This window comes from Pipra filicauda, unplaced genomic scaffold, assembly GCF_003945595.2.
Source record: "Pipra filicauda isolate LSUMZ 115617 unplaced genomic scaffold, ASM394559v2 scaffold37_size4185640_pilon, whole genome shotgun sequence".
In the NCBI taxonomy this organism is placed as follows: Eukaryota; Metazoa; Chordata; class Aves; order Passeriformes; family Pipridae; genus Pipra; species Pipra filicauda.
In genome coordinates this window covers 3,500,717-3,524,854 of record NW_024104509.1, presented here as the reverse complement: position 1 = coordinate 3,524,854, position 24,138 = coordinate 3,500,717, and the positions used below count along the sequence as shown (strand labels likewise).

General features: G+C 39.8%; 1 protein-coding gene across 6 annotated transcripts in view; it reads left to right on the top strand.

Annotated features, from left to right (window-relative positions):
• SEMA6A (semaphorin 6A) overlaps window positions 1–24,138 on the top strand; it is a 119,957-nt gene that overhangs the window by 91,595 nt on the left and 4,224 nt on the right. For 4 of the 6 annotated variants that reach the window (XR_005564865.1, XM_039384817.1, XM_027752121.2 and 1 more), the window contains one exon: window positions 117–281. The exons of the other annotated variants lie outside the window; for them this stretch is intronic. Coding sequence is in view for 3 of the 4 variants with exons in the window: in XM_039384817.1 (XP_039240751.1) it covers window positions 117–281 (165 nt within the window). In the remaining variant the exon portion in view is untranslated. The remainder of the gene's footprint in view (window positions 1–116; window positions 282–24,138) is intronic. 6 annotated transcript variants of the gene reach the window in all.

Genomic DNA, 24,138 nt, shown 5'->3' with positions numbered 1-24,138 from the left:
AAGATGTTCACCCATCATGGAAGCAAAGCAGTCCGTGTGTTCCCGAGCATGGGGAGGTAGAGTGGTAAGTGACTAATGAGACTTGTCTTCCCTACCTGTATTTATAATGTAAACAGGACACTCCAGTTCCCTAGTCCCAAGCACCACCACTTCTGACTCTCGCGCTCGACAGGGTTATGATGCTAGGGGACGCTTGCTGGATTGGAAGGATCCGCTTGGTTCATCTGAAAATACAGATCCATATGTGGCAGTTTCATCCCATAATCATCAAGACAAGAAGGGTAAGGCCTTGGAAATGATGTCCTGTGGTGAGGAGGGAGGGGGAGGAGGACTAAAGTGTAACTGCTTCCAGCTGGCTTGGAGTAACATGTAATGAAACTCTTGTGCTATAATTAAAAGCTTATCATAAAGCCTGAAACTAAACAGCCAATCTTAGACTCAGTCCTAGATAATTCACTGCCTGAGGAAACCACACAAAACAAACAGAAGTGCATGCCTTTACAGAGTGTCTTATGTATGAAAGGAAGGGAAATAGTGGGGATTTAGACCTCTTTAAATTTGATTTGTTCTCTGAAAGAGCAAGATGCGGGCTTCCCATTGCTCTTAAGGGTGCACTTTTATGTTTATTTGTCTGAATTCCTAGCAGATCTCAGCTAATTTCACATTATTTCCTTCTCTCAACAACCATAGAATCATAGAACCGTGAAATGATTTGCATTGGAAGAGACCCCCAAAGATCATCTCATTCCAACCCCTCTGCCATGACCAGAGACACCTTCCACTAGACCAGGTTGCTCCAAGCCCCATCCAACCTGGCTTTGAACCCCTTCAGGGATGGGACATCAGCAGCTTCTTTGGGCAACCTGTACTAGTGCCTTACCACCCTCACAGTAAAGAATTTCTTCCATATATCTAATCTAAACCTGCCCTCTTTCAGTTTAAAGTCGTTCACCCTTGTTTTATCTCTACTTGCCCTTGTAAAAAGTTCCTCTTCAGGTCTTTTGTAAACCCCTTTAAGTACTGGAAGGCTGCTATAGGGTCTCCTCAGAGCCTTCTCTTTCCCAGCCTGAACAACCCCAGCTCTCTCAGCCTGTCTTCATAGGAGAGCTGTTCTATCCTTCTAGTCATCTTTGTGGCCCTCATCTGGACTTGTTCCAACAGGTGCTTCCCACAGGTCTTTCCTGTGCTGAGGGCCCCTGAGCTGGATGCAGCACTGCAGGTGAGCTCTCACCAGAGCAGTTTAGAGGGGCAGAATCACCTCCTTCAGCCTGCTGGCCACGCTGCTTTTGATGCAGCCCAGGATGCAATTGGCTTTCTGGGCTGCAAGTGCACATTGCTGGGTCATGTCCAGCCTCTCATCCACCAGCACCCTCAGGTGCTTCTCAGCAGGGCTGCTCTCAATCCATTCAACCCCCGACCTGTATTCATACTGGGAGTTGCCCTGACTCCAGTGCAGCCCCTTGTGCTGGGCTTTGTTAAACCTTTTCAGGTTCTCATAGGGCCACTTCTCAAGCTTGTCCAGGTCCCTCTGGATGGCATCCCATCTTCAGGTGTGTCAATCGCACCACTTAGCTTGGTGTCACCTGCAAGCTTGCTGAGGGTGCACTCAATGCCGCTGTGTCATTGCTGAAGACATTAATTAGCACTGGTCCCAGTACGGACCCCTGAGGGAACCACTTGTCGCTGATCTCCATCCGAACGCTGAGCCATTGACCACTATCCTCTGGATGCAACTGTCCAACCAATTCCTTGTCCTTCAAACTGTCCACCCATCAAATCCATCTCTTTCCAATTTAGAAAGAAGGATTTTGGAGGGTGTGTCAAAGGCCTTACGGAAGTCCAGATAAATTATGTCAGTAGCCACTTCCTTGTCCATTGATGGAGTCTCTTCATTGTAGAAGAACTTGTCAGACAGCACTTTCCTTTGGTTAAGCTGTGAGCTGTGCTGCCTGTCTCAAATCACCTCCCTGTCCTCCATGTGCCTTAGCAGAGCTTCTAGGAGGATCTGCTCCATGATCTTCCCAGGCACAGAGGTGAAGCTGACAGGTCAGTAGTTCCCAAGGTCCTCCTTTCTACTCTTTTTAAAGATGGGTACAAGTTTCCCTTTTTGTTAGTTGCCTAGAACTTCACCTAACTGCCACACTTTTCAAATGTCATGGAAGTGGCTTAGCAATTACATCAGGCAATGCCCTCAGGACTTTGGGATGCATCTCATCAAGTCCAGACCGTGTTCCTATACTCTTCCCAGAATACTTGTGCCTACTTCCACCATTGACACATTTCCTTCTTGCCCTATAGTTTGTCCAGCAGATCCTGACACAACCATGCCAGTCTCTTGCCTTTCTTGCCCGGTTTCTTTCACCTGGGGATCACTAGCTCTTCCATCTTGGACCAGCTAGGTCTAATACAAGCCCTTTGGCCTCCAGTCTCCCTTTGTGATACATACAGAGAATTAGGCAGAGAATTGCCTAAATTTGCCACTAGAACATACTCAGAGAAAAAGAGTCTCCTAGGTAAGGATGGTGATGCCCCTCATTGCATTTTGACCCTCATCACTCTCCCAACTCCTTTTAATCTGTATCACAAAGAGTTTAAAATTGTTCCTTTTAAACAGAGGAGTTAGGTTCAAATAGCTCCACTACTAGAGAGATGTGAGTCCTTGTTATTCTTCTCCAGGGTGTTCTTAGATCTCTTTTTTCAATCTCTGCTCTGTTGAAGATGTTTTGCTCTGTGTGGACTAATTAAGTACTCAGTGGGTTAGAAGGAAGATGGGTATGAGTAAAACTCACTTGCTGAGTGGTTAGGGCACTCACCAGGGGCAGGAACACACGTGAGCTTCAGTCCTTTCTGCTATGAATACTTGATATAAAACACTTAAAATATTAATTGAAATGTGGATTCCAGTCTCTATTGTTCATGCATTTTACATGAAAAACTCATTAGTCAAAAGCATCATCTGTTCCTGGAGAAGCTACTGGCATGCTAGACCTCATGCTTTGCGTTGTCTGCCCAAACTAGTAGATTACTAAATCATACTCCTTTCCCTCCATCTGACCCAGTGAATCTTGAATTCTCTGCATTGGCTGAGGAGGCTTTCAGCAGGGGGTGATGAGCACATTAACATCTCAGAACAGTCTTCAGAGCTGCATGAACAGCTGCCGGTGGTCTGGACCCAAACTGTGACCTCAATGCCTGTTATTCACAACAGCCCCAGATACAGGATGCCTCCCACAGTCCTGGGATATCCGGGGTTTCTCACTGAACTCCCCAGGACTGACCTCAAAGAGCCTTCACAGTTTGTAACCATAAAGGCAATGGGCATCACCTGGCTGGCCCAGCAGAGACAAAGCCTTAAGCATTTTTCCATTTGAGGAGGCCAGTCAAATTAGGCAGGGGATTCAGTAAAATTTCTTGAGATACCATGGCAAACATTAATCTAGTAGCCTTGGCTTTTAGGCTTGTTGGCAGGAAATGGAATATGAAGATTTCGATTCCCTCAGGCAAAGATATGAACTTGTCCCCTACCTCCCAGCTAATTAGCTTTTCCTATAAAAAAGGGAAAAACTGCCCCCATTTGAACAATTTTTTTTTTTCAGAGCTTGATCCTGTAGACATTCTGGGAGAATAACTGCAAATCTAAACCAAAAAAGAGAATTTCTAGAACCTCATCAGACTTCTCTGTGTGTTAAGCACAGAGCCTATTTGCACTCTGCACACCTGTGGGCTGCTAAGCCTTGGCAGATGAAGAATTTCAGGCAGCTGCAATACTTAAACTGAAAACCGTAACTTTGGGTGCAAGTGACTTATGGTGCTGAAGACAAAAGCTCAGACTCCTAATTCCTATTTAAACCCAGTTTGAGATATTATCCTCACTTTTTTTAATTCCTCATCCCTCTCTCTTCAGCTGTGAAAGGACAACTGAAAAAAAAAAAGCGGTTTCTGGGTATCACTTGTGTAGAGAGGAAAGAAGGCAGATAAACTTGCATGTCCTCCTAAAGATGTATGTGATTTAACTAGCTCTCCTCTTTCATCTCAGCAATAAATCATTGAGAATGCTGACAGCCAAAAAATAAGGCTCTTTTCTTTCTCTGTCCAGTCTGCTAGTAACACTTGTCATTCAAAATGCTTCAGGTGAGAGGACATTTCTTAGAAAATCTAGTGTTCCCTCTTCTGAAAGTAAGTGGTATCTTTCTCTCATCCGCCCTGAAAGGGGCAAATGTCATTAAGCAGATTTAAGAAGGAATGAAGGACTGAAGGAAGGATGGATGGATGGAAGGAAGGGAGGGAGGGACAGAGGAAGGAAGGAAGGGAGGGATCCTTAAACCCAGCTCTTCTGCTAGTGTCAGACAGGAGAGCGGTGTCAGAAACCAATAGTGGAAAATCTGGCCCTTTATGTACCCAAAGGAATGCAGAGATGTGTATGCATTTTAATGGCACTATTTGTTATGTGTGGGTCCCTGCTTCACAAGTCTTTTGCAAAGCAACGCTTAATAGATGGAAAGCTAGCTCTTAAAAAGCATCCTGTATGCAAGTAGCAGCTTTCAGAAGCGCATGCAGTGACAATATTAATAAATGTATAGCTATTGGATTTAATATTTTCGCTTCAATTCACTGACTGATGAGGTGGCTTACATTTCATGCTACCCTCCCCAGGGAGGGATGGTTACCAAAGAGCCTTATAAACACTTGACAGGGTCATTTAAATATCACACATTCTTTGGTGCCTAATTATGAATATTGACAAAGCTGGAAGCAGTCTACACCAATGAAAACAATGGCGGCAGAGGTGACCGCATGGTTGTTTACCATTACCATCTACTTGTGTGTTGTTACTTCTTGCCTTGCCCAGTCAGAGCCAGTTGGCTCCCAAATTGCTATTGAGTTGTTGTTTTAACAGGGCAAAGGAAGGAGTTCTTGCACAAAATCAAATCAGGAAATGTTACGCTTACTATCCCTTTATCAAAATTTTGTTTTCACTTTTGCTGTGATTTCTTTTGCTTTCACACATTCACAAAGAAAAAAAAAATTAACATTTTCTCCTGATTTTGCAAGGTGCTTTGTGTTGTTCTTCATTGGTTTTGTCAAATTCTTTGAACAGTGTTTTCTTTCCTTTTCTGTGCCCACAAATGGCTCCTTACTGATTGTACTAATTGTATAGAATCCACTTACTGCTTTCTTTTCTGTAACATGGTTCCTTTGATGATGTCACATCCATCCATATGCTTCACTTTTAATTCAGTGCAGGCATCTTGGGGAAGATCTGGGGGGGGGTGTGAAAAGGGGTTCTTTAAAAGGGTTGACTCATGGGAATGTGACATTTGTGTGCCACAGCTTTGGTAGCTAAATATACTCTGGGACTGTTGTTTTGGAGCTACATCACATTTCTTGCCAAGATGAAAATGTGTAGTGCAGCCCGTAGGGTGGGAATTATGCATTGCCATCCCATTGGCATTTTCATTTTGGCCATTAAGGAATCTGCCCTTTCTATTGCAGAAAAAAAACAAACAAACAAACAAACAAACAAACAAAAAACCAAAAGAAAACAAACAAAATCAACCAAACAAAACAATGCAAACAAAAAACTATCTCTGACTGCACCCTCCTTTCCTCTTCTACTCCCATTCTTCCCCAGCAAACAAAAACAAACTAACAAAAAAAACCCAACAAACAAAAACAAACCCACAAAAATCCCCAAAACACATGTTCTAGAGTATGTTTACCTTTTATTTTCTTTCCTTGCTGTGTTTTAGTGTTGATTTAATTGTGTGTTTCTCACCTTTGTTGAAACAGTTTCCCTAACCTCATTGTCTAACCTTCCCCCCTGCTGCCATTGTACTTGGTCTTCCTCCCTTTGCAGTCACAGTCATGAAGCTCCTCCTGTGGAGCACTCCAAGGCTTTACCCTCTACACCCCAGTAGTGCCGTAGTGCTGTATCTCTCTGTAGTTGTCCTACTAACGAAGGAGGGAGTAGAGATGTACAGCTCTGCAACAGGCCTCCATGAAGAAAACAAAGTGATTTTCTTCAAGAGTAGCTGGCCTTGTCCCTCATTACTCTGCTGCCCTTCTCTGCTGCCTCCTGTCCTTCCTGCCCTCCCTTCAGAAACGCCTCATGCTTTTAAATCCTGGGTTCATTAGCGCAAATGTAGCCAACAGCCCAGCTCTCTCACTTGCTCCCTTAATTGCCTGGAACCCACCTTTTAATCACAGTTTTGATAAATTAGTTTCAAATTCAGCTTACGATTTAATGGCTCTGCTACAGCTTCTCCACAGCATTCAGGTGGAGTGGCCTGAGCTGGGCACTGAATGACAAAGGTGTAGTGTTGCTGTTAGCAGGCTTTAATGTTTGTATTCCTTCTTGTCTCAGCACTCATTAGGTGAAGATTATGAGGTGGTATCTCCTTTCCTTAATAAGCCTTTTGTCGATATCCATGTAGCAATAGTAAAAAAGCTGATTAAAAGCAGCATGTGATGAACAGTTTACAGAGTTAGGAGTTGCTGGTTTATTTGAATATCAACAGTGATCCTTTAGAGACAGTATCTATATAGATTGTCGAATCTATATTATTAGTAGTAGTAACTGCAGCTCTTCCTCTGATACAAAATTGGGCATGATTAGCAATAGTCAACTCCTTTATTTGGAGAGGACTGTGCTCTTGGGGAGCCCAAGAGCTGTTCCTTTCAAAACCTGCCTCAAGAAGATTTTTATATTGTACACAAGTGGCAGTGTTACTAAATTTTACTGTGATTATCACTACCTGAAAGATTTGCCAAGTGCTGACAATGCTTGTCTCTGGAGAGTCTGCAAATGTTCAAGCAGATTCTGTTGCAGTGAGACAGAATTATATGAAACTTCAGGTACAGTTATGATAAAGAACATAAAGTGCTGATATAACAAGATACTTTACAAGTAGACTTGAAATGAGAGGGGGAAAACTCCATGGCAGAACAAAGCTTCAGACTCTTTTTTTTTTTTGCATAAATTAAGCATCTGTTGTTCACCACGGGAGAGCTGAGTTTTGCACCAGAAGTACATTTGCAGAGTATGTTTTTACACAAAAATATTGTTATATGCTAATATGTACACGGATCTTAAAGATTCAAAGTGAGTTTTAATCAGAGAAAGCAGAGGAACGTTGTTATTATCTTGCTGGCATTATGTAATAATTCAGATGAGGAATTAAAGTGGCACAAAATTTGTGAAAACTTAGCTTTTGAATCAGTTTTTGCAGGTCTGAGTAGGAGGGCTTGGACTTCATCAGTATCATCATCCTGACACTATCAGAAGGAACTGACTGATCCTAAGAAAAGTGTAAGGCTAATGGCAGAAGGATTTGCACCATGGTCAGTTCTGCATGGGGGGCCTTGGGAAGAGATGTAAACTCAAAGCACATGCACCTGGGAGAAAACTAGGCAAACATTGCTATTCTTTCTCATATCTCAAGCCATTGTACCGCACAAAGAAAACATATTGCAAGTACTTTGCAGATCACTGTGTTTTGAGTTCTGAGGAAATAATGAAGATTGAATCAGACCAGATCATTCACTTACTACACTTTTAAGTCTTTTGCCCACAGTCTAGTCAAAGAATGTTGTGAGAAAGGGAGTGGAGAATTTGCCCTGACTCTGTCTCTGATTACATAGTATTTGACTGAGATTTGGAGTGAGAGGTGTGGTTACTCAGAGCTGCAGTGCTTCACAAAGGGATTTTACCTAGACAAGACAAGGTGACTTACTTTTTCCATTAGGATTTAAACAGAGGTTGGTTGAATGAGTCTATGATAAACAGAGAGCTATAGATTTTTTTCCATAAATGTTCTTAGGTAAATTAGCATCAGCTTACTGTAAACGTCCATGTTTCTAGAGGGAGGCCTTATTTATGTTTGTCACATATACTAGTTGCTTGGTCGAAATACTAAAGAAACCACTTTTTTAGAACAAACAACCCTATATTTGCCTAAAATGCCTCTAATGAGCAACTTGTCCAGGAAAGAAAGGTCTCATAGACTAATCACAGCGTACCTACTGTGGAGCACCATTTTAACCTTTGTATCAGATGAATACCAGAAAGCCACTATTAGCAGTTAAATGGGACCAAATTGTACAGCATAGTTTTTAGTGGCCAGATACCTGTGTCACTAAACGAGGCTAATAACTAGCAAACATGCCAGAAGATTGATGACTTCACCACACTGGAATTGCTGGTATCCTGTGACATACACCAGAGGGCTGTACAGCCAGGATTAAGGGAACACACCAGACTTGTCCAGAGAAATGACACTGATCCTTCCTCTGTCTGTCTTGCATGTATGAGCTGTCTGCTCCCAGGGCTACAGACAACTAGTCATCTCAGATTACATCCTCAAGTTCAAACAGTGGCAGTAGAACACAAGATACTAATTAATAAAATGGAAATTTTATATAAAATTCATGAAAGAGGAATACTGGAAGGATGCTTCTGACAACAGACTTTCTTCAAACTTGTTTTCATTGTGTTTTTGTAAGTTTCTATGAGAACAAGAATAAAGAGAGAGTGTGGAGACAAAGCGTTCAGCAAAGATGTCAGGAACTAAATCCCTGAGCAGGGCCACATCCTTAAGCCAATTTTAGTCAAACATGAGCATTATAATAGAGTATAGGGCAGTGATTTAGAGTGCCTTCTCTGTGACTAAGTCTTCATTTCAAACCTTACGTACAAAAAAAGCTCCAGCTCATTTAGTAACAGATTTTCTATTGTAGCCATTTGAAAGTGTAAGGAAATGAACAAATTTAACTGCAAAAGATAGGCAAGGATAAGTAAATCAAAATAATGGAGGGGCAGTATTCCAACACATGCCAGCTGCCTGTACCACACTTAAAGAAATGCCTATACTTCAGCACTGGCACTCACTTAACATTTTCAGAGCTGAAAATGTTTCTACATTTCACTAGCAGTACAGATTTCAGATTTAACTAGCACAAGTCAAAGCGTGAGTAGTAAGATTAGAATCAAGATCCATTTGCTGTTTAGTAGCCAAAAAAAAAAAAAAAGACGTCACTGGTAATAGAAGAGGTTGTATCAATTTGCAACCTCTAGTTATGGAAACAGAGCTCTTATGCTCCCAAATTACTGGATCCTACAAGTAAAAGAATGGTGAAGTTTAAAATAGGTAACATCAAATGTCAAATGTGGCTTCAGGAAACAGCAGGTATCCTTGACCCGTAATTGTCCACCTGCATAGATTTCAAGTCAGGCTATCCATTTCCAGGCTGCAATGAGCAGTAGAAGCTTGTCTTACTAAAACAGAGAAAAACTGTCATTGCCCCAGGACCTTGATCTGCTTTTTCAATAAAAGAGGTCATGTCTAATTTGTCAAGGCAGCTGCTCAGGGTTCAGGGCATTAGAGCTATTGTGTGATGGACTAGATCCCCAGCTACATTCATCCACAGTCACCCAGTGAGGACAGCTCGGTGGAGGAACAGACTGCCTCATGCTCTTTTTTGACCCTTGTAGCACTGACATATTTATCAAGAGCTGTGAATTCACTGTAGGATGTGCTTGCTCCACAGGGCCACTACTCTATCTGGAAATAGCAAAGCATAACCAGTGGACAGGATGTTGAGTAACACCCAGTTTCATTTTTGTGATGTTTATATTGATTATAGGGAGATGTCGTGCCATACAAAGATGATGAATTGAAAGGGCAGCCTAGCCCTTTAAACAAGAGATTTCTAAAATTGCTTTGAAATTTGAAAATTGACAATCTTGTAGCTGAAAGACATATAAAGCACCTTTTAGGGTTCTTAATGCCAGTATACTATTAAAATGTCAATGTGCTGTTAAAGATATTTGAGTGATTCATTTTCCTCATATAAGATGTGCCTAGTTTCAAATATTGTATTAATTAACCAGTAAGATGTCCTGTAGTAATTTTACAATGACCTAAACACCTACAGTCCTGGTTCAGAGCACTTTTAATACGATCTGTAGTTTAATTACATGCCATGTACAAAACACCACCTACATTTTTCTAATATAGATTGTCTTTTAGTTAATGGTATCAATATCCCTCTTAATATGTAGGAAGGATCCCAGATAACTCTTTTCCATTTTTCTTAGTGTTCTTTAAGACTGTAAAAAAGGCACACTTAATTCTTTGTGTCAGCATGGGCTGGTGCTCACTGATCAACAGCATGTAGTTAATTAAAAAATGAAAAACCTGGAGAGGGCATAATTGAGATTTCGAAATTGTAATTTTATTGAACATTAAATAGAGATAACAAATGTCATTGTGTTTGGAAAACAGTCGTTCCTATGAATTTCCTTAGTTTAGTCAGGTGTTCAGGTAGGTGTTACTTCGAACTTTTTAATAGTCATTTAGTGAGACACTGTAGTCTCTTGTGTCTGATTACCATTGCTATTACTTTTGCTAGACTTCAGTCATGTGTTCCAAGATTGTGCCAGTAGCTGAGAGAGGATAGGGAAAAAATATGTTGTTATTCTCACATTACACAAAAAAGAGTCTTAGGCATTTTATTGAGAAGTTTTTCAGCAAATAGTGTGAATTTACTATTGTATCAAAAATGTGCATCCTGACATCCCCATGAGGGAGAAAAGAGTTTTGTTGGCCAAGCTGTAAGTTTTTTTTTTAAATCTCATTCCCTCATGCCCAGAAGAGACTCATCACAATTAGGCAACTAAATACACAAACAACTCTGTGTACATTGAGGTGTTCCTAAACCACCAGCTGATAGTCTGACAGTTCTCACTGCCCCAGCAGAGCAGAATAAGTCAGAGTCCCTGCTGAAGTAGATTTTAACAGCTCCATTGGCATTAGAAGAGCTTAGGGCGGTTTATAGAGTAGTTGCTCAGGAAGCATTAAGAGGCATTTCTGGCACAGGTATACAAGGCAGCAAACATTTGGAAATGGTTAACAGCACATTCATCACCAACTTTGTGTTGGCCAGGATATTAAACTGTCTTCTACCAGCAACCAAAGATTGCTATCTTCTGTGAAATAAAATCTCAGCTGAAGGTGCAGCTTGATAGCATTGTCACAACTGGGCATAAACTAGACAGTTCTTTCAAATGCCCAACAAGGATTTTTTTAATTGGAAAATAACGCCAGCTGCATGCTGTCAATAACATGCCATCTTGTTCATGTTCCATCCCATTTTACACACAATTGTGATAGAAAATAAAAGAACAGCTGTTATTAAAAAAAAAAAACAGGGAGGGGGGTAAGCAGGCACATTTTTGAAGCCCTACAAAGCTACTGCTATTCACTATCATGTTCTTGTAGAAAGAAACAGAGGGGTATGTTTGGAGAGCCTGAAAGATCTGCATTTACTGAACACAAATAGTACCAGCACAGACAAGGTATTTAAGGGTGTGCAGAAACACCTGACCAGCACTACACCAAAGCCTTCACTAAAATAATTCCAAAAGTCTTTTGAGAAGCACATATGTTCCAAGTGTTTCCTTATTCTTTAAGTCAGAAAATTATACTGAGTTCCTGTTTGGAAGAAAGAAGGATGTGTGAGACAAGCTACAGTGCTGGGTGAACACTAAGTACCACTTTTTTTTAAAGACACTAACAGAGGTTGGTCTTATCATGTGGTGCAGAAAAGGCCATTGGTAGTTTGGTTGAGCCTGTGGCCAGCACTGGAGAAATTGAATTTCTGCTACAAGCTTATAGCCCCCATCAAACAGTTCAACAATTCTCGATGTGTATTCATTGCTGAATGAGTCCCAGTCAGTGCTTCTCAAAGAAGGGCACAGAGCAGGAGTGCCCTCTGTCCCTTCTTCTGCCTGCTCTCTGCACTGAACCTCTTGCATTCACCACAGCCTGCCCAGGGATTTGGACAATCAGGGCTCATAACAAGGAGCATAAAGAGCACTGCTCTTTTTTTGGAGAGAGCATTCAACTTTATCTCTACAAAACGGTAGACTCTATTCAGTGTCTTAAAGAAGTCTTACAGTCCTGCAGCACTTTATATGTTTTTTGTCTAAATATGATCAGCTACAGACAATGTCTTGAGGCAGTCATCCAGTAAGACCAATTAATTTTGCGTACGCAGGGGGATTTGTATATCTCAGTGTGCACTTCCAGTCATTGAACTAAATTACTAATATCAAATCAGCAGCTACTTTCATATACCCAGAATCAAGACCTGGAAAGACAAAGTTTATCTCTAGTTGCTCATAGCAAGACAAGTTGATAACATCAGCTGTGCTTCCCTGAAAGGTTTGGTCTCACCTACACTGTGTTTAGAAAAGAGGAGAGGGAATAAATATAGGTCACTGAGGGAAAAGAGATTGTGATGAAATTTTCTAGGGTTCCAATACTAGGAAAAAATGAGGCTTTAACCTCCCACTTAGAAGTTTGTATATCTGTAGATCAGTAAACGTATCTTGAGAGCTAGTCTACAAATGTGAAAAAGCCAGTCACGTTCCTTGTTATAGCACCTACACATACACCTATAGCTGTACAAACTTCCTGTTTTCCCTGCAGCATTGGAAAATGCTGTGTTAAAGAGCATGAGCAGAAACAACTACAGTAAATCCAGAAAAGTGAAATTTGATCCAGAACCAGAACTGATTGGAAGGCTGGGGGAGTTGGTGTTTGCAGCAACACTGCTATTTGTGAGATATTTGGTAAAGCAAACACAGAGGTATGCTGGACAGTCAATAGGGTGTCTGGATGGGATTTAAATATATGTTGGAGAGGACACTGGCTTGCCCACACAACTGTGGTTAGATTACTGCTGGCCCCAGGGCAGCTTTATTGGAGCTGGGACAGGTACCTACTTGCCAAAGTATGTCCTCTCAGAGTAAGCTACAGGTTCACCTCATCCAGGGAAGCAGACCAGCCCTAGTAATTACTGAGCATGTTAAAAAAATGCACAAAGGAAACATCCATGAAGTTCTGGCATCAAAGTATAAATGTATATGCATTGCCTGCAAGGTGGGGAGGTGCTAAAAAAATTAGGTTAAAAAAAAGCCAAGAACTATAAGTCTGACATACAGAAAAATGCAAATCACTACTGAAGACAGAAAATTAAGTAAGAGAGAGATCATAGCAGCACCAGGGCAAGAAGTCCACCAGGGAAATACTGTTTTTTACCTCAGGATGTGGCTGGAGTGACTATGCTTGCTTTACTGGACATACTGTGGTTTCAAATTTATGTAACAGAGAAAGAAGTGTGCTGATATTTATATTTGAAGAATAGTGAGATGTCGATGAAGAACTAGCAGTAAAATGAGTCTTGCTGACTGTTACAGCCAGTGTTTCAAACTCATCGCAATTCCTCAGTCACTTAATGTATCCATAGGCAGATGAGGCTATGGGATTGCAATATAAACCTAATATCAGATATGTATAAGCTATTTTTTACCTACATCACCAGCCCTGCAAATATTTCTGGAAGAAGTCTTGTCTTTTACTAATGAGTGATGGGGGCATGTTTTAATTCTTAAGTCCAGGTCTTTTAACTACACCTGCTGTGTTCAAAGTGTAGGAGAAATGAAGAATTAATCCACAATGTTTGCAATATACAATGGTAGCATTTTAATAACAGAAGAGGTTTCATCCTTTCTCTGTATAAAAGCAGACCTGGTCCAGCCATATTCTAACATGCATCAGCAACCCAGCTGTGGGCAGCAGGACTGTTCCTAAGAAATACAGTCTATGTGCATGAATAAACATTGTTGGCTTAGTCACATAGTTGTTCAACAGTTTAATAATAATTTCCAGGGACCTCAGGGAATAGGAAATATAGAGTAATGTCTTATTTAAATGTCTTGAATGTATAATAGATAACTCCTTTGTTAGTTCAGCTGTGATGTGTTCAGTTACACAAGTAGCTCAAAATTAGCATTTATATTTTTGTGCCTTTAAAGAAGATCAGAGCTGATGAGGAAACAATTTTCACTTTTAGGTCATATGCAGTATTTGAAATTTAACCCGAATTCTTCCTTAAAGCTGCTTTGAGCTTCAGCCTGCTAAGCAGAGCTGCTAATGTTGACATTCTGCAAACTTCACTTTTCCCTGTTGTGCAGAAAGGCCATAGTTCAAAACAGGCTGTATAAAAGGAGAGGAAAAGCCACAGAATTTCTCAGTGACAGCTTCTCTTTCCTTGACACTGTTCATAAAAACATCTTCCAGAAAGGCACTGGCTGTCCAGAATACAAAATGCTCACATCAGGAATAGAAAAAGAAAAAAGAAAAAAAGAAAAAAAAAAACCAACAAAAAAAACAACACCCAGCATTTGTTCTGCACCATCAGAGGAGCTCCATGCAGTGAAATGGGAACTGTGAAGATGAGAAATTCACTTTGCAAGCTACAACAACTTCTCTAGAGCCCTGAAATCATGCATATTCAGCCAAACATATGTAAATCTCTTTTAACCCAGCTGTGAAAGATCCCCCGAAGTAAGCTAATAAAGAGCAGCTGGATATGTTTAAGCTCATCCCAGGCATAGCAGAAAGGTCCCAGAATGTATACTGAGCTTTTTTTACGTCACTAGAGGAAATACTGCAGACTTTAAAGGAAATTTGTGTTTTAAGAAGCAAAGCAGCATAAAGTTTGTCTCTGCCGAGACAAACTACAAAAGAATTAATTTTCCTTGACATTTGAATTTTATACTTCTTGTTTTTAACTACTGTGAATGCCCGTGTTTTACTTTTTTGTAAAGGACATGCTATGTCTGCTTTTTGCCATCACACAGGCATCTAAAATTATCATCACTCACTGGGAAAGGGTGAGAGGTGAAGGAAAGTACTGAAATCAGGAGAGTTCAAAGTGATCAGTCACTGCATACCACCTACCAGTGGGACAAAGGTTGTCAAATGCTTTCTAGTGCAGGAGCTGGCCCTGAGCTTAGCCTCTGGGACAAACAAAATTGAGCTGGCTTCAGGACTGTAATGACTTTCATTATTATATTACATATGCAGGAGGTTGTGTCAAACGACCCTTCTCCCATACCTGCAAACTTAATAAACCGGTTTATTTACAGAGATACTACTCAGAAGTAACACCATTAAAAAAGCTTTAAGAGCTTGCTGTTCCAGTCTTTTCAGGTCTACCTCCTCCTCGCTTCAGTGGGTGTGAGAGTTGTCTGAGCATGAACTTTCTGGTTTAGATCTTGTCATTTCCATCTATTATAATCCATTGTTTCTAATCTCTCAAATTTCATAAGTGTGAGTTCACAAGGCTATGGTGTGGGTTTTGTGTGGCCACTGTGACATGCAGAAAAATTATGTTGCAGGCTCATTATCAAACTAAAAACAGATAAGTTAAATCCATTCTGAAAATATTACTTCGGGAGAGTCACAAGTTATCTCATATGGACAAGTTCATCTCTCCTCCTTTTGTAAGTTACAACCATCTTTTTTCCTATGGAGAGCCGTGTTGGCAGTCTGTCATGAAATGTGAAGAGAAGTGATGTAATTTGAACCAGTCAAAAGGAGAAATAAAACCGCTATTGGAGATCAATTGATGAACCTATCCTCGAGGGATTGTTTCTGAAATAGGTCAAATAAAGGGAGAGAAAACCCTAACAAAGGCTGATCTGATTGCTTGGATACTTTTCAAGGCTTTGTTATCTGTTATTTCAGTCACATTATATATTGATTTTGTTTTCACAGTTCTGAACTATGATTTCTCCTTATGCCTCCAATGATCCTCCGGTCTCTTGTAACTGAAGGTTTTTTCTTTATCACCTTCATTATTCTCTCCAAGTGTAGGCATCCACTTTTTCTTTGTTGGGTATCTCAGACTACTAGCTCAGGCAACTGGCTTTGAGAGCCCTAGGGTGGAATCTGAGGGGAGGTGGATTACTGTTCTCAGCACAGTCATGCAAAACTTAGAGTTGCAGACCTTTACAAGTCAATAATACAGCTTTACTGCGAGAGGAGGTGGAAAAAGCATTTGCCAGCAAGTTTAACTACAAATGTTTGAGTTGATTTTTTTTCTAGCTGGTGACACTGAGAGTCCAGAAAAATGGGTACTGTGTTGTATTGCCCTGAATCAGCAGAATGAGTTCTTGGAGCTGGAACAAAGATGAAGGAAAAAAGCTTATTTATTGTTTTCAAGAAAGCAATTCCATTAAAGTGTCAAACACCAAATCATTGGGATTATAATGTGTTTTGTTTATGTCAAATCTTGAAATTATTCCTTCAGGAAAACATGAGATAAGATCTCAGAAATCCATGGTAGACTCTGATCATTCCTGAATTTTCTATCACTTTAAACCTGGCTGTCCAGTCTAAATTTGTCAGCCTTTTTATTACTAGTTTAAAAAGAGGTAGAAAGCTTGTTTGTACCTGTAGGGATTTTCCAGTCTGAAATAGTCTTTTAGCAGCATGAGACTGCCTGTAAACATAGTTCTAGCACCTGGAGACACATGTTGAAAACCTATTCAGTGGTATTTAAAAAATATATTCTGAAGCCCATAAAAGTCTTAATTCATAATGGGTTTTTACCAGTGTTTCTTGCAAGCCTAAGGAGAAGAAGATGTACAACAGACAGAGAAGCTTGCACTGAAGAGTGAAATTATCTGCAAAGTTTTCCCCTTAAATAATAACTGTGAAGAAATCATTGTGTCTTTCTGGAACAATGACTTGTTCTGTAGAAAGTCTCGAGTGATTTTGTAGGTGTTGTAGATGGAAGTAGGCACATTCCCATTTAGCTAGAGAGGTGAAGTTTAAGGCAGCAATGACACTCCCTTCCTAATTGCTGTTAATGTGTGCTCTAGAGATAAATATTACCTGATTTCCTGATAGTTAGTCCCTCACTTCCCTTCCAAAACATCATTCTTCATTTCCCACTTCCATGTTTCAGCTTTGTGTGCCACCATTTAGGGTTATTACTTTACAAACTCTTTGAAAAGCTGAGCAACTTTGGGCAACTTTGAAAAGCTGAGCAATGACAGCTTCCTGCAGAGCTGATCACAGAGTGATCCTGGTGCACATGGGATGTGGTCTTCCCATTGTCCAGGGTACACCTCTTGCAGCCATAAATCATTTCAGGGACAAAGGTGTCTTTGTCTCCACACTACAGCTAACTGTAGTGCTCAAACTGAAAGGTGTTCATACAGGGGATCTTGTAGTGATCGGACCAGGTATTGCTGTCTGTCCTCTGAGTTTTCCTCACCAACTTCAGCTTGGTTGTGGAAGAAGGCAACATCCAAGCTATTGTATCACTAAAACAGCCTCACATTAAGCTATTCAAACTGGGAAGCTAGACTTAAAAGAAGTTACTATGGGGTTTTTCTTGATGTTCTGCCATTCTTGTCACACAAGGGTCACAGGTGAGACAAGGAAATTTAGGCTTCATCATGACATGTTTCTTTTTAAACTGTATATAAGTATAAAAGGACACAGCTCTTTTGCTAGGCCTCTGGAGTTGAGGTCTTCCTTTCTGCAGATGCCTGTTAATTGCTGTTCTCTTGAGACATGCACCTTACTTCAGATCTCTTTCCAGGTAGAACTTTGATCAGTACTTTTCAGCTGCAACTTTTCAGCAGGTTTAACTCACTTTCATATACTTCTGAGAAGATAAGTCAAAGACTTCAGAGAAGTCAAAGAAAAAGTAAACCTTTTTTGTTTTCATGAAAGGAAGTTTGTCTGGTTTAATGTAATTTATTACTGAAAAATTTGCTCTGGCTTTTTTTTTTTTTAAATACTTTATCATCCTTTGAATGCTCATAAAGTTGATTGTTTTATCACTTGTTCTATTGTCATCACCAATCTAAAATTGTACTAGCAGGTCTGTGTTTTGTTAGGTCTTCCCTTTGGCTCTTCTCAAAGGCAGATAGTATGCTTGTCCCTTTCCAGAGCTCTTCTTACTTAGATTACCTCCAGTGTTGTCCAAGATACTGTACAATGTCTAGAAATTGCTTTGGCTAGCTCCTTAAGCTGCTGGGGACAGATTCCATTAGACAATTTGAAAATGTCGACATTATCTAAATATGTTTACTTTTTTCTCTCTATCATGGTCAACACTTATTCCCTGACTTTGTTACATTTCTGATCACAGATCAGAGTGGGGAATTTTGTTGAAAAGTGAAGCAGGAGAAGGAGTAAATAATTAAGTCTCCATGTCTTGCCTTATCTATCCTCCTTTATTGAAGATTTTTGTGTTGATATTCATTATTCTTTTTCAGCTCTGCTCATGCCATATATTCTTTAGAATGATGAACTCTATTCCTTTGTGATTATTTCATCCTAATTACATTTCTGCCCTTGGAATTTCTTTCCTATTAAAATTAGTAGGAGAAGAGCATGCCCAGAATAGCTTCATCAGCATTTTCATACAGTAATGTTTTCAGCCCTGTGCACATCTTGCTTTTTAATTTTTTGGGTTTTTTAGCATATATACTGTCCTAGCCCTTAATACTTTTGTTAAGAAAAGCCTTACTTTTTGTTAAGAAGCAGCCTCACCTTCCAGCTTATGATAATCTAGTATACAGGAGATCTATATCATTGTATAACCTCTGGTCTTTTCTGTCTTATTTTTACCCAGAGACATGCCACAAGTCTGCTTCTTTTCCAGAACTTTAGAAAAAGTATATGTATTACTGACATAAAATGTAATATCTCCTTGCTTTTTTCCCCAGCTACCTTTAGTGAACAAGCTAGATCAATGCTCTTCATGTGATTCATCCAAGCACTAGCTCATTTTAGAATTTAATCACCCTTAAGGTTTGGAAATATTTTTCTTAATGTCCTCCTACCAACCAGCCAGCCAAAACAGTTTACCTTACCTACCAGCTCTGCGGAAGAAGGAATGAATTATGTATAGCAGAACAATGCAATACCATATCAGGTCTTCTCTCTCATTAGATGAGTAAGAAGAGGTGATTTTGCACGTTCCAGACTGTTATAGTACCAGGTATAAAGAAAATGAATGGTGAGGTTAGGAGATGCAGACAAAAAGACACAGGATGAAATTACAGAAAGTTAGTGGAGGAAGAAGGATCAGGTTGTCTGTGAGAATCAGAATGGCCATGAAAAGGGGAGAATATCGGGTGACTAGACTGGCTATTTTAGTAGCTAGAAATAATAATGCATCACTTGTAGGAAGACCCTGAACTTGTAAGCCCAGCTGTGACTTGTAAGGAAGAGAGCTTGATTTAAATGGAAGACTTCAGGGAGGTCAGTAAATGCCAGCATGTTTGTGGCATTAGTGACATGTAAGGTCTGATCCTTGAAGGTGCAAATATTTAATGTCATCTGCATCTTTGTAATATTTTCAGTTTTACTGTTATCATCTTTACCACCACACATCTCCCAAGTATAATGTTAATACAGGTAACTCTGTCAACACTGTCCCTTTCCAAAGAATAGCTTGTTGTTATCCCTAGTGATGTCTCACTACAGAAAACAGTTAGGAGTATGAAGTAAGCAATGTATTTTCACTTTTAAAAATGATACCTTGCAAACAGGAAAGTGATAGACATAACACTTTAAAAGTATTTAATTTAGAATAATAGTTTTATTATTAAATAAGATAAAAATAATGTGGTGATAATTATATCAAACATATTTTACAGTCCCATTCCATTATATTTTATGCAGCCAGCCCAGTCTGTTTTGCAGTACATGATGTCTTAGAAGTATGTCAGATAACATATAGCTGTAAGATTTTTTTAAGAGCAGGTATTTCCTCAAAAGTGAGAGTCTGAATACTTTACTTAACTTTCAAAAATGTAAGCCCTACATTTTTCTGATTACTTTCTCCATTAATTTTAATTCCTTGAATAATGAGTGCAAATGAATGAGCCATGGGGTCTGTGTTGTTCTTTAAGAACTGTGGGAAAGGTAAAAGCACATGCAGTGCAGTTTGTAAAGCAGCATGAACACTGTCCTATCTGTTTGCTTCAAACTGGCTTGTTTGGGATCACACACCTGTTTATTCATCCCAGTCTGTGAAGGCAGTTACTACTGATGTTAGGGGCTTGAGATACTGATAGACAATAACCACAATTATCAGCCCATTTTGTATTAAATTCCAACCCCTCACCCCCCACCTGCCCTGTGGTCATGACAGTAGAATGCTGAACATTTTTCCTACTTTTTCATTACTTAGTTTTATCTATTCCATAAACACTAATGCAGGGTCAAATCTCACCCATTTATTTTATTTACAATGAAGTTAGTGGGATTGCTTGCGTAACTAAAGATACATGGATGTGATCCCTGATAAAAAAATAAATTATTAACCTGGCATTGTGTCCAGAGAAGATCCGCCTGCCTAGAGCAAAACCACTAATGTTAAATATCCTGTAGTATAGAAAACATAATAAACATCAGGAAGGTTTGAGTTCCAGTGGAACTAGCTGGAATCAGGCTGGTTTAAGACCATCATAAATTTATGCAGATAAAACACCTGCAGTATGCACAGTCTCATTCCAGCTACCCCTCCCATGAACACAAATGGTTATTCAGTCTGGACTGTGTGGTAATTTTGTAATGTGAGTGCTAATGATTTGATATCTGTTGGTAACCTAAAACTGAAGATTTCTTGTTGCTTTTGTATGCAGTGATGCATGTTTCTGTTTAAGGCTATCACTTGCAGAGTAGGACTTAGCCTAAAGCAGAAGGCTGAGAGTGTAGAACTTGAAGTTTGTCTTAGCTAGTAGGAAGTGTCAGGCACAAACATGAGGTTTAAGCTATTTCATTGCATCCTATCACCAGATACCTGAGAGAGAGAACAGTACTTTTCCTCTCCCCTCTCCACCATGAGGAAGTTGTACACAGCCATGTGGTTGACCCTGAGACTAGCTCAGTTGATTAGAACATGGAACTACTGGTCATGGGTTTGATTCCTGTATGGGCCATTCACTTAAGAGCTGGACTCGATGATCTTTGTGGGTCCCTTTCAACTCAGAATATTCTGTGATTCTGAGGTCTCCTCTAAGCTGAACAAATCAAATATCTTCATCCACTCCTCATAAGTGATGCCCTGTAGTCTTTTCACTCCTTTGGACACATTCCAATATTTTTATACAGTTGACCCTTTTATCTACCAGGACATGTTGTTGACTCATATTGAGTTTACCATCAATCAAAACTGCCATTTCCCTTCCCACAGGGCTGCACTTCAGCCTCTTGTTCACAGTCTATACTGTAAAGTCTTTAATAACAGGATATTAGAATAACAGCATCATAGAATCATTTAGGTTGGAAAAACCTCTGAGATCACTGAGTGCTGCCATTAACCTAGCACCACCACGGTCTCTGTTAAACCATGTCCTCAAGTGGCATGTGACAGCAGTGACACACACTTTTCAAACAATTCCAGGGATGATAATTCCACCACTTCTCTGGGCAGCTTGTTCCAATGACTGACCACCCTTTCAGTGAAGAATATTAAGTTACTAAGATATGACTTTTCCCTCCATGAACCCATGCTGGCTTTGACTGTAGGTGCTTGCACCATTAGGTGGGCACTTGTTGCCAAATACTCTGAAATTGCTGGGATAAATAAAACTCTCTAACACCATCATTTTAGCATTAGAAAGCAAGGCATTACCTTAATTCTGGCCAGAGGTGTGTGTGTAAGACTAACAGAGTTCAGTCAATCCCACATAGACCCCAATACATAATTTATCTACCCATTTATACATTTTTAGCAAACAGTTAAATTAATTTTCCTTGGTTCTTAATTACACAATTCTCTTTCATTAGTTAGTATTTACTTCCTATTAGTTATTAATTTTTTGCTTTTTATAATAATTAAGGTCACATCTTTAGTCCTTTTAGTATCTTTGTCTTGGAAAGGACTTTCCATCACATATATTGAGTCTTTGTTAGCCGCCTTCTTTATCTGCTGATTTCTGCAAAAAGTCCTCGCAGTTCATAAATCTTGGGTTCCAGATGTCCAGCTTCAACAATACATCTTTCTCTCTCCTTAGCTTTGTTCACTGAAGCGTATCAAGGTTAACCTTTAACAAAACTTAGTTTCAGTACTTTTCCCAAGCTATGTTCCCACAAAAGTAGCTTATGACAACTTCTTGCTAAATGCTGGCTTTAAAGAGATTTAAGACCTAACACAGCATCTATGATTAATTAATACAAGTAATCAAAAGGTTAATTAAAGCTATTAAAAATTAGACAACTATATCATTTCCAACACACTGAGTGGGGATTTTGAGTCTTTTTTGTGCAAAAAACATTGGACTTAAGTGCCCAAAGGGGCATATCTGAGAAGTTTGTGCATGAAAGGTGTCCATGAAATTAGGCTTTTTAAGTATCTGTATCTGTAACTGATTCTCCAGTTAATGACTGCAGTTTTACCAGTGTAAATAAATTTGGTCTCAAAATGCTGCAGGGTCTAGCACATAAATATCAGCAGGTGAAAGTCCACAGGAGACCAACACATTTGCAGTGAAATATTGTTTTTGCTGATTGTGCTGTAACCACTAGTCTGGGCTTCTACATACAGCAATTTTGTACATGGATTTAAATTACAGAGCTAGGTTTTGCTGCTGCTTGTTAAGCACTGATGACAAAGAATAGAAAAATCTGCCTCTTAAGAAGCTGCTGGGCTTTAAAAGAGGGTTCTCTTAGAAACGCTTAATTTGAAGATTGTTTCTAATTATATATTGTTTTCTGAGATTTACTTTCCTGCCCTTACATTTTTACTATTAAGATATTTATATGGATGCCGGATCTTATTTTCTTAAGTGATCATCCACTCTTGATAATTATTCACCTTGCAAAACCATAATCCTCTATATTGTCATAGCACAATAATGTCTGTGGCAACCAGCTGTGATGTCTCATGCAGGTGCTTATGATTTCAAGAGCTTTGCTTTTAAATATAAAGTTCCTGTCTTGTAAGCAAATATCCCTTGTCCACCTAAATGCTGCAATTAATTTGGGACAGAAAAATAGGAACAATACTATATCTAGCCAGAATATATATAGAACAATATATATATATTATAGAACAATACTATATCTACCTGTGGGGTAGAGGCAGCTTTTCAATGCTCTTTTAACATAGTTTGCTGAGGAGCATTTTGGTTCTAATTCTGGGCTGCAAATACCTTCTGTACCAAATACATGAAAAGACATTATTTTAGAAGAAGTTGATTTACAACATGAAAGTTTTGTATTTTCATGAAGTCTCAGGAGAGCCTTGGAGGTATATTTTCTGTCTTCTTGTCTCTTGCTGAGCATGTGGAGTTTTAATGCCCTGGCACTTAGGTCCTCTCTGGAGAAAGAGGTGGGAGAGATGTTCCTTCAGTTGCTTGTCAGACTGTGGCTGCTCTGTGTTAAGCAGTAAGAACAAAACCAGAAATTAAACAAAGCAAACTATAGGCTTTGTGCTTGTGTTTCATTAGTGCTGCTGGCTTCGTGCCCAACCATATCAGAAAAAAAAAAAAGAAAACAAACTACTTTCTTCAGAAATTCAGAGTATTCATTAATGCTGCAGTAGGGACTTCAGATGGAGGAGAAGCGCTCTGCCAAAGACGCCTTCTCAGACAGCAGGTGCTCAGAGGGCCAAGTAAGATTTGACAATGACCTGACCACAGCACAGGACCGCAAGATGAGGCACTCAGATGAGAAAGCATAGGCTTCAGCACAGAGGTCAGCCTATTCATGTGTTTAGAAAGGAGACAGCTTTTAAAATTAAAATAGCAAGGACAGTCATCTAGCAGGCTCAATAAATTTCAACACTGTGCTCTATCCTTCATAGTTACTTAAGCATCCTCCTGAAGCTCAGGCATGTGACACTGACTTAAAAAACATATGACAAAGATAACAGAAGGAAGAGCAGAGAACGAAGCCTTAAACAATGTGGGATGCACCTCTCTGGTATTTGCAGAGATTCTATCTCCTCTCCTCCTTTTAGAGGTTTTTCAATGTGAATGGCTTACCATAGTAAAAATAAGAGAGTATTAGACAAGGAGATATCAGAAAGAGGGAGGCGAGGGATGAGCCATATGTCAGAGGAGCAGAGCTAATAGCTCTGATCTGCTGAAGTTAGTGTGAGTTGCCCAGGGCCAGGATTTCAAACCAATTGCACTTGCCCTCTCCCTTCCCGAACTTTGTAGTCTCCAGCTGTACTGAAAAGTCAAGGCTGCACATGCAAGATGTGGCTGACAGGTACAGTATGTCTCCAAATTTGGGCAACCTGATAAACAAA